This window comes from Salminus brasiliensis, chromosome 10 (genome assembly GCF_030463535.1).
Source record: "Salminus brasiliensis chromosome 10, fSalBra1.hap2, whole genome shotgun sequence".
In the NCBI taxonomy this organism is placed as follows: Eukaryota; Metazoa; Chordata; class Actinopteri; order Characiformes; family Bryconidae; genus Salminus; species Salminus brasiliensis.
This window is the reverse complement of record NC_132887.1, coordinates 15498488-15509892: the sequence shown is the minus strand read 5'-3', so window position 1 is coordinate 15509892 and position 11405 is coordinate 15498488. Positions and strand designations below refer to the sequence as shown.

The window sequence follows — 11405 nt, the reverse complement described above, 5'->3', positions numbered from 1 at the left end:
ATTTATAATGCTTTGTTTGGCTTTGGACTAAGATTACCTTTCCCAAGATCAAACAAACTATAAAAACTATAGTGGGAAGTGGCAATTAAAGGGTTCCAAGCACCATCCAGGGAACACCATGAGAGCAATCTAGTGTATTTGTTGCACATACAGAACATACAGTCTACAGTATGCCAGGTTTAGAGAATAAAATTGGTCTAGGATTGAACATGTTTAAGCTCCAAAGAACATGCCAATAAACTGTTATTTCTGTCAGTCATGCTAACTAGCTGTGACTGGGAATGAAATAGGTTGGTAAAGTGTGTGTCTTTGTTACACTAGACTGAGAAAGACATAATTAAAATATGTCATATCTATTGAAGATCAGCCTGACAGTTCATAAAGTAGAGATATTTTGATGTTATTTCACCCCCTGATGAAATTCATATGCTGTTTACAAGACTCATCTGGCTTGTCTAGTTCCATAACATGAGTTTTGAGTTTTGTGACAAGTAAGGTTTTCTTATTATTCTTCCACAAAGATGATGTTTATGCTAGCAGTACCACTCAGTTTAATGGTACTCAGCACTCTTGACCTCCCTTCAGGTTAGTGGTCATATCAGGAGTTATATATTGGGGTTTATGTCGCCCGTCTAAGTTGCATTTGAGTTGTTCTTTCTAAGAGTTTTCTTGGTCTTCTGATCTCATCTTGACCTCCACAGTTCCCCTGAATCATCATTTCTCAATAACATTCTGCACTGCTGAAACTGAACACTGAAAACACTTGGCTAACTTCTTCCCCTGACTTGTTGACATCAGTTACTTTTGTTTTCAGATCTTTGCCTAGAGGAGCCCATGTACGTTTGGGCACCTATGTGATGGTGCATTTTTACTTTTTATGTTATGAATGTAACTGCTTTAGAATTTGCTGAAAAGATTGTGCTTTATGTTTGTTTAGAATCAGAGGCTGTGTTTATTACTTCTCAATTATAAAAACTGACAAAAAAATGACAAAATGTGTCATTCTGGGTAGCAACCTTTTGCATAACCTTTGCATATGTATAATGAAAAATATGTGTATAAAAAATATATGTATAAAAAATATATGTGTATATATAAGTATGCATATGTCTTTTTAGAGCTTAACCTTACATAACGACACTTAGAATATACATTCAGACACTGTTATAAGAAGGAACACGTTTTTATTCACAAGAAGAAAATGCCATCCCAAGCTGCCATATAATACATTTTTACACATTGTCTGAAAATCCTTTACAAAATAAAAAAACATTAGAAAATATGATTTGATATGAAATATGACATACATCATCATTTTGAATAAAAAAGGTTCAGTTTGGTGTTAGTTGGTTAATCCATGTTCATAACCTCCTATGACAGTGAATGCCAGCATTGTCATTACAAAATTAGATGTAAAACTGAAGCAAGGAAATATCTAAAAATAATAATAATAATAATAACAACAATAATACAAAAGAAATCTCATGCAGCATTGTAAGAAAGGGCCTGAGAGTGTATACTTGTAAAGGTAAATAAATCCAAGAAGGTTTTCTGAGAACAAGAGAAGTGACTTGGATATTATTTTTAATGACCCAGAAGTCGCTCACAAATATTTGCTGAAAACCAGTAAACAAACAGCCATTCTGAACAATCCTTACCAATACAGTTGACGCCATGACATCAGAAATTCAGAGGTACTTGTGAGAGGTTAGACAAGCTGACTTATTTTAAGATAAAAAAAGAGGAGTATATGAACGTTTGGATCCCTAAGCTCTGAAACCATTTGTGCTGAAGGCAAACTGTAGCTTTTTGAGGTTCTATGTGATTAGAACCTATGTCAGGAATGCATAGAACCAATGTCTGGCATTGAACTCAGTGTTTGTTATCCACAGTGCTTCACTAAAACAGCTGAAGTAGTTGGTTTGCTCACTGTGCTCACATTCAGGTTTTCACTGCACAACCAGGATCAGAAACTGAAAGGCATTTGGAAAGTTTACTTGTGGGTCAGTCTGCTGAAATTTGATTTTGAGTTAAAAAAAGACTGTTCTTTATGAATCATGACCCATAGCTGCTTTATATGGACAGCAGATATATCGCTGATATATTCCCACTGCCACGCGTCACAGCTACTACAAACAAGGACATGAGCTCCTACTGCGTTTTGATAAGATCAGCTTGAACAGTCATGCAAAATGGCCGAGTTTAACTGATACAGAGTGATGAAAAGGCTTGATATGTCACATTCTGCCCATTGTTTGGGTCATCTCTGAATACGGGGTTTCTATAAATCCATATGTACATTCAATGTGGCTGAACTCCTTAAACAGTCAAGAGAGTGACCGAATGCAGTACCAACGCAAGACATCAGTCATGTTACTATAGCTCACATTCTTCTTATGCAGTACTGTAGAGAATTTGTCATGTTCCATTCAACGCATATCATCCAAGGCAACTGAGTCAAGCTGAAAATGGGCTTGCATCAACCAAGCCTGACGGCGGTTGAATAACAACAGTATTACAAATGTAGCTCTTAAAAAAAGACATCACAGATTTGTTTGATATGTACGGTAGAAAGTCACACACACTAGAAATTGAACATAAGGCTCCAGAGGTTAGATGAGAAAATGCTGACACGAGGTGATAGTACAGGAGAAAGGCAAAGTCTGGGAAAACGCAATAACATTAGCTTATTGCTTTCCTTTCCTCGTTCCTTTAAACTTCCCACCAAAAAAAATGGTATTTTACAGACTGTTTAATCATATAAATACACTATACAATGCAATATAAAATCATTTTTTTAATTTGTAAAAGGAATATGTTAAGGGTTGGCTTAGGTATGCTGGTTAGAGCACTAGCACCAATACAAAAAATAATGATTGAAAGAGTCATATGACAAAAGGCACTTTGCGGTGTAGCAGAAGAACTCTTGGGTAAATGGTGACGATCCCACCCACTTCCATTCATTCTTTCTTGGTTTCTCTCTTTCCCCTCTCTCTGTACAGTAGATGTTCCAAAAAAATATCGCAGGTTCTAGCCTCATCTTCAAAAAGTCCATGCCACAGCCTGGGGCACTGTATATCACCAGTACCGGTGGCTCCTCAGAAGTTAACATGTTCCTCCTCCATGCAGTGTTCGTGTCTTTGAAGTGTCTTCCTTGTCTTTTGTTAGCATCAGTGAATTGGCTGCTACATCTCAATATCCTTCCATTCAGACTTCCAGGATTCCTTCTCACTTCCACTCCTCCATTTTGTCTCTCCATCTCTTAACCATCCCTGCTTTCACACCTCCACCTCTCGCGCTCCTTCTTGAATGTCCGATGCTACTCTGATGTCGAAGCAGGTCACCATCATAACGCGTGACTTGCATAGGTTGACGCAGTACTCCAGCTCACTCGTGGCTTGCTCTAGTGCCTCCAGGTACTCCTGTGACTCCGGGTCCAAATCCTGGTCCACATCAACTGTGCACAACAGGAGCACAACCAGTCATGAGTTACTGTTACTGAAAACCTGGGCGCATTCTCAAAGTACAGAACTCAAGAACATCAATCAAGAACAACGCTAACTGTGAAACTCACACTCTCCCATCCACTTGCTGGGGTCCATCATCAGTCTGGCCTTCGTGTCCTCAAGTTCTTCCTTCAGAGTTTCATGTTTGATTCTCAGCTCTTTGATCTGCAGCTGCCTTCGCTCCACATCCTTCAGCTTTGTGTTAAAGTACATCAAGCCCTGCGGGCAGAGCGAGGGGCAAATTAGATGCCAAGCAGTATACAACACTACAACAATAGATATTAAATAGTGAACATTTTCTACCCATCAACTGAAGATTTTTATAATGAATTATTACACCACAAGAAAAAGTCTCAGTTATTGTTACTTGTCCAAATACAACTATGCTGAGACAGTTTCCAGGTGTTGTAGAGCAAGAGCATGCTCCCTCCTATTAGTACACTGCAGGTATCTCCATTAGTTTTAAGTTTTTTTGCAGTTTTATTTACTTGCATACAATTCAGTCTGTATATATGAACGTACCTTATCAACATCCTGAATCGACTGCTGCAGTAGAGAGATGGAAAAAACAGGGGTGAGTTTTGGTCAGTTAGTTAGCCAGTAAGTTCATTATTCACCCTTATGAACTCGTAATACTGTACTATTGTTAATAATAATAATAATAATAATAATAATAATAATAATAATACTGTACACATTATATTACACAAATAAACACTGTATAGACAAAAGTATTGGGACACCTGCTCATTCACTGTTTCAAAGTGAATTTTCAAATCCTACTTTTGCTGGAGTAACTGTCTCTGCTGTCCAGTGAAGGCTTTCTACTAGATTTTGGAGCATTGCTGTTATCTGTGTTTGGAGAATTGCATTCAGCGACAAAAGCTTCAGTGAGGTGTTGGATGATCATCCCCAACTCATCCCAAAACCATCATTCCACAGAACACAGTTCCACTGCTCCACAGCTCAATGCTGGGGGGCTTTATACCCCTCTAGCCCACACCTTGCATTAGGCATGGTGCAAATAGGTTCATCTTATTCTATTGCCAACGGTTCTGTATTGGGACTAGACAAGCTGTGTGTGGGTGTAAATTTGCACATTTGTGTCAGCAATGGGTGAAACGTAAAGTAGTGAATGCATTCATTAGAATGAGTGTCCAAAAATCTTTAGACATACAGGGTCTCTATAAAAAAAACTTAACATGCTTGCCTTAATTCATGCCCCTGAGAAATGATTACTACGTGCTATATCAGGTGATTATTACTATTAGCGTTAAAATGATTAGTAGTAGTGGTACTATTGTTGAAAAGGAGCATAACTGTGAATTACCAAGCCTTATTTATTCCTCACTAAACTAATTAACCTCCCCAAGAATTGCCTTCCAACTGGTCTGTGTTATAACCCCAGACATTTCTGTGGTCACCCAGGAAGATACAGACGAAAGCACAGTAATTCAGACACAGCCCTCCACTATCAGACATGCTGAAGGTCAAGCGTCTAAGCCACAAATTATCATCGCACTCTTTAATAAGATGCAAAGGGCTGACAAGTCCTTCATTCGATGTGAAGGGCTTGAAGGTGACGCATGTGGCATACTGCTGAGCTAATGACATTCCCTTTCACATACCAGACGCATGATCAACTTTAAGATACACACTGAGCTCTGGGAAGGTTTGGAAAGAATGAAACATGAGAAAGAAAGAAAATATGATCTATGTGATATGTCAGCTGTCTTACTGTGGAAATGAGTTATGTTAATTGTGTCGTCAGTGAATGGACTTTCAAATACAAGCTACAGCAACTATGTAGTTAAGCTTGCTCTGAATGAAAATCCACTTTCAGAAATGACATCTACGTTCACAACATGTGCATCCACATTCTCCTTTTTACCAGCTAATATTAGAATATTTTCAGTTTCTGAAAAAAATATTCATAAACTAGGTTAGTTTCCTACTTTTTTTACATGTCAATGTAACACAGCCGAGCTTCAGCTATATGGACAAAAGTACTGGGACACCTGCTCATTCAGTGACAAGAGCGTTAGTGAGGTCAAGGTGTTGGATGATTACCACCCCACCTTATCCTCAACTCCGAATCGCGCCATCCCAGAAGTATTGGATGGAGCACCATTATTCCCCCCACCTCAATGCTGGGGGGTTTATACCCCTCTCGCCAAAGCCTGACATTTGGCATTGTGCCAATAAGTTCATGTTTATCTGCTCCATGGAGACCTATTTCATTGGCAATACATCTCCACAAGGGCTAGACAGGCTGTGTGCGTGCACTTGTCAACTGGTGATATGTAAATAAGCCTTTTTATATATGTCTTGCGAGCATCCTAACTAAACCCAGACTAAGTGATCCCTAATACTGCACTGGATGATGATGTCTCACATGTGGTAGAGCAATCGTATGCTCACCTCAACTGCCTCCTCCTGTCTCCGCCGCTGTAGCCGTTCCACATCGTCAATCTCGTACACCTTGATCTCAAAGGGCTCTTTCAATGGACCAGACATAGGAGGCAAGTCCACCCACTGGCCTGTAGCACCAGCCTTCTTCCCCAAGGACGAGGTGTCTGGCAGTGGAGCAGGAATGAGACGCCGCCTCTGAAGGCCTGGAGCACCCGAAAAGATATGTGACATAGAGAGCATGAGATAAGAGAGTGAAAAAAAAAATCGAATATAAGAAAACGTGCATGGATGGTTGAGCTCATGCTCAGAGTGGAAGACATAGATGTGTCAATTAAAGCACAGTATATAATACCCTGGACTTTAGCTAGGAAGAAAATATGACAAGCTGTAGTAGAAAAATGTATCCTCTATTCGTATGTATATATTTATGAGAATGCAGACTTAGATGGAGGGTGATGACAGGCTTTATGCAGACCTCCTACATGTTGTTTATATAGCATATGTATAAGGGGCAGCACCAATGCCAGTGTCATGCAGACAGACATAAGAATTGCAAAAGGACAATGGATGGAAAGCAATGTGACTGTTATATGCATTACACACCCCCCTGGTAAATAGAATGCATCATTCTGTAAACAAACTAAATTTGCATTTGTATATCTGCATTTTTTTCATGCCTCAGGGAGGGATACAGAACAGCAGACACTTTGGGCTTTTTGAGCAGTTCTGAAAATATATCCAAGGGAAAGCCAGGGAAATACATGTTAACCTGGGAAGTGTCAGTCAAAAGACTAGGTTCATAGACTTCATCATGCTACTACTATACGCACCATTTGTTCTCTTTTTGGGTGGCTTGGAGCTCCTAGTGCGTCCAGAAGAAGACATCCCACTCTCACTCATAGAGTCATGAGCTGAAGAGGCACTTCCAGTGGCCTCACTGTCCCGAATCATGCTCTCATAGCCACTGCTCCCTCCGCTGTGGTAGAACAGTGCAGTACGACCCATGGCAGGAGGCAACTCTCCACTCAGGACACTGCTGTTGTCACTTCCATGCCCACTGCTGTACCTCTGTGGCCGTCTTGGGGCAGTGATCTTGCTATAAGGAGAGGGCAGAATGGGGATGGGTGTGGGTTTGTCGTCACTGAGGTTCACTCCACTGTCATTGCCACTGTCAGAATCACCAGACCCTCTCAGGTGTTTCCCAGGATGATTACTTGCTGCAAGCTCACTAACACGACTGTTGGCTGCCCGCATTGCTTGTTTAGTGCCCATAATTGTTCCCCTTGTTGGTTTACCACTACTTCCCACTGCTGAACGAGGTAATGCACTCTTCCCTGAAGGTGGAAGGTTGGCATTCCTTGTTGCAGATGCTGTGAGAGACTTGGTTGAGGAACTGAGGGCTTTGGAATTGCTGGCAGATAATGTGCGAGCTTTGCTTCCATTTACAGGCACTGGTCTCGCATTAAGGCTGCTTTTGACTTGCCCGTTTTTCCCCATGTTGACTAGATTAACACCGGGAGGCGGGGAGGTACTGATTGGGGAGGAGGTGGCAACAGGTGACCCAAACTTAGCAATAGATCTGCTCGACTTTCCATTGAGACTTGCCCCGCTGTTCTCTCGACTGAGCACCGGTTTAGATCCCAACGATGTCAGACTGTCACACCTTTCAAGCGATATCTGACTTCCATACAGTTGTCCAGCTTCTCCTCTCATTCCTCTGGCCTTGAGGCTGGAGGTTGCTTTCAGTAAACCATGCTCTGACTTCAAACTGGATGCTTTTAAACTGTGGGAGTCTCCTCTGTACCGGGCATCATATTCATTCTCTGTCTTTGCAGGCCTTGCTCCTGAGGACTTTCCTGCCTCGAATGCAGACTTTAAGGCACTTGGGGGAAGCAGAATTCGATTCTTCTGATCCAGACTGGATTTGCGCACAGGAGGTGGAGGAGGTGATACACCACCACCTTGCTTTGGCAGCATGCTGACATCCTGTCTATTTCCCTTCCCATTTTTTTCCAAAGATGAGAACTTTAAACTACCAGTTGATGACCCAATGTCCAGGCCAACCTTCACATCAATTGATGTGTGAATGACTGGAACTGTCCCAAGTGTGGTTGCACCTCTTCTGAGCTGTGGCATCTTGCTGGGGAAATCCATCTTTTTGCTGCAACTAGATTTTTCACATCCATCCACCACCCTCTGTGATGAATTAGGTCCTTGCATTTTGGGTATTCGAGGTATGCTGTTGCAGTTTGTGCCTGCTTTCCTAGGCGGTATGCCACTAACTCCATTTTTTAATAGTTTGGAAGAAGAACATGAATTCGAGGACACTGGCAATTCTGAAATGTTCTCTATCCGATACCATGGATCATCTGGCTTGCCCTCTAGCCTCAGGGGCTCACGTCTCCAAGTGCTATTGTTACTGCTCTCACTAACACTGCTACTCTGAATTGCAGATGAGGTAGGTTTCATTTTCCTGGGAAGACTACAGTGAGCATCGTAGGAGTCTTGCAAGGTCTGAGTTGGAGATGAATTCAAATTATTCGATTTAACCAGTTTTGGTGAATTTCTGACTGATGTTTTTGTGGATTCTGGGGAGGATGAAGATTTACTAAGGGAGAGTTTACTTGAAGCAGCACTGTCACTATCCATTTCTGAGAAGCTAAAGCCACTATCATTCAGTGAGTTCTTGGGTTCCTTCTGGGGGCTGCTATGGAACATGCCAAAGGAATCCAGGTAGAATGCACTTCCTGGGACAATATGTGTACCATCAGGGAGAAAGACATCAGCAGACTGTGCTCCTTCACTCTCTAATGTGCAGACACTTACTTCGCTAAGCCACGAACCGATAGAGGAACTACGACTGTCCAGTGAGGTGAATGTTTCTTCTTGCAAGGGTGCTACCATCTCGGTGTTCACTTCAGACGTACCCACACTAGATGTATAAGCATCAAACTCATCATTGATGCTGCTTATAATGCTTACTGGCCTAGATCCCGAAGCAATGGCCTGTACAGAGCAATCACTGTTAAAGCTTATGATGCTAGAAGGCCTCCCATTGTCCACAATCTTCCCAATTGACAGTTCTTCTACAAGAGTGAATACCAGCTCATCCTCTCCATTTAACTCTACTGGTTGCTGGAGGGTTACTGTAGTCCTCAAGATGTCTCTATCCATGCACCTTTCCCTAAGTGTAGACCTTAGCTGGCACACCTCAAGTGGGGTCCTAGGGTTCAGATGATGGACCCTGCTCAAAAGAGGAGAGTTGCTTCTCGATCCACCCTGCTTCTGAGCTTGATGGCTCATTCCAATGGGTGGAATTCTTGTGGCAGATGGTTCTTCTGTCTCCTTGTTAGATCTGACAGTGTCTCTTTGTTGTGGAGGTGGAGGCGCAGGCTTGGGTAGCTGTTTTTTGTTGAAAAATACCTTTTCTCGCACCACTGGCTCTGAGTTTGGAGATGTTGATGATTTGACTTGTTTCCCTGGAGAGCTAGGAGCAGAGTTTTCAGATGCCAAGCCTTTTTCACCATCTGCCCTGGAACAACACTCATTCTCAAGCATGTCTGATGTGGTGCTACCTTGCCATTTGGAATGTTCAGATTTGGATTTGTGTTTGGGGCTGCTGGGCAGTTTGCTGGTAGTACAATGGGGTTGTTTGGATAAAACACTGTCCTGCTGTGAAAAAGGTGTTTTGATGGAAGCCTTGGGAGAACCTGAAAGAGATCCAGTCCCTTCTTTGGGCTTTGTTGCAGTAATGTCCATTTTAGGGCTTGCTTGACCACCTCTAGTTTCCCCAACAAATGCTGACGGCTCCTCACTCCCATCAATACATTCCAGTCGCTCTTGAAGCTCGGCGAAGGTGTTGCACTTGAAATGGTCACGGTCAGCCGGTCCTTCCTTTCCACGTTGCTTTCTGTTAAGGGAGGGGATGATGGGAACAAAGGCTGGAGGACCCTCGTTATCACTGAGCTCTCGATCAGAGATCGCCGCACCACTAGGGCCAACGTAAATGACAGTGTCACATGACTGCTCGCTGCTCGAGGAGTAGTCTGGATCACTGAGTAGCGAGGGCAGATCTGGGTCCAGAGCCACAGTCCGTGGGTGAAACGGCCTTATGTGTGGTGGTCGGCGAATCCTTCCCTCATCACAGGAACTTTCCCCACCAGAAGAACTGGATGCATACTACACACAGAGACAGAGAAATATGAACCACCAAGTACACCAAGCTTTAATCAATAGATGAGCAGAGATCAACATCCATAATTTGAATGTGCATGATATTAGCGATAGTAATTACAACTGAGCTGCAGCATAAGGAGATTCTGTCATTTTAACTATCCTACATTATCTGGTAATTACATCTCCAATAGGAGAGTAAATATTTTGAACATCATTACACAGTTCTATTGATTATATGATTATTAAGTAGACAGGGCAGAGAAACTAGCTCTGAGTTACCGTCAAATTTCCTTGCATGTGCTTTTCTAGTACCATTACAATGCACATAATATCATAACTGACCTTGGACTTCTTCTTCCTCATGCGGTGGATTCGAGATGCCAGCTGGATAGTGGTGAGTGAATCAGCATAATGAGCTGGAGAGTCTGAGACATGGGCTATCATTGTCGTCCTGCAGTTGATGTTCCCAAGTGAATCACGAAGCAACATTGTAAGTTTGCTGTCCCTAAAGAGTAGAAAACGTCCAGATAATTATGAGATATCATCAACATACTATCATCAGGTCTTTACAATGCATACAGAGCATGATATATTTTTTTAAGTGTTTTTAATTGTTCATTATTAACATTGAGCAGGAGGTTCTGCTTTTAACTGCATAAAGTGTGTAGCAGATACCACCGTGTCTGTTTCCAAGCACATACAAATGATTCATGTATGACCACTGTGAACACCAGACAACAGCAGTGTATGAACCTGCTAATAAACCTGTCAACACAACTCAACATGCTTAGTCTTGCTCCTGACAACTTAGGTTCCTTGTTCAATCCTTTTTTGTTACGTCACTGGAAATGGAATCGCAGTGAAGCATGGAAAGATAGTGTCAGAGGTTTGTGCACTCTCGAAAAAAAAGGAATGTAAATTATACTGTTTTGGGTAAAAACTCAGGTATGCTTTATGGTACATTTTAGCACCTTTCGTTAGGAACGTGTTGTATAACTTACTTAAGCTATGTATAAGTTCCATGTATATGCTCAGAGAAATGTCTCATAGGGAGAAAATTAGGAGCTAATTCATATTTTGCACAGCATATGTTTTTCAGTAAATTTAACCTATCAACAGTGATGAACAGTCACAGTCTGCTTTCTCCTACCTGTACGGTACGTGCTTGGCTCCGTTTGCCAAAGCCAGAATGACGTTGCCTAAGGCAGTGAGGGACAGACACAGACCACCGCCACCGTCCCTGCTCTTGCTGAGCACCCTCTCACAGCTACCCAGGTCTATCAGGTGCAGCCTACTTCTACCTCCAGACAC

General features: G+C 42.1%; 1 protein-coding gene across 3 annotated transcripts in view; it reads right to left on the bottom strand.

Moving 5' to 3' along the window:
* Positions 1-1179: 1179 nt before the first annotated feature.
* Positions 1180-11405, bottom strand: part of kif26ab (kinesin family member 26Ab) — a 94764-nt gene continuing 84538 nt past the window's right edge. For 2 of the 3 annotated variants that reach the window (XM_072689431.1, XM_072689433.1), the window contains 7 exons: positions 11245-11404; positions 10437-10599; positions 6749-10097; positions 5928-6121; positions 4029-4052; positions 3575-3725; positions 1180-3457 (listed from right to left, as the gene is read on the bottom strand). In XM_072689431.1, the coding sequence (XP_072545532.1) occupies positions 3279-3457; positions 3575-3725; positions 4029-4052; positions 5928-6121; positions 6749-10097; positions 10437-10599; positions 11245-11404 (4220 nt within the window). In that variant the 3' untranslated portion in view covers positions 1180-3278. The remainder of the gene's footprint in view (positions 3458-3574; positions 3726-4028; positions 4053-5927; positions 6122-6748; positions 10098-10436; positions 10600-11244; position 11405) is intronic. The other variant, XM_072689432.1, reaches the window with a different exon arrangement.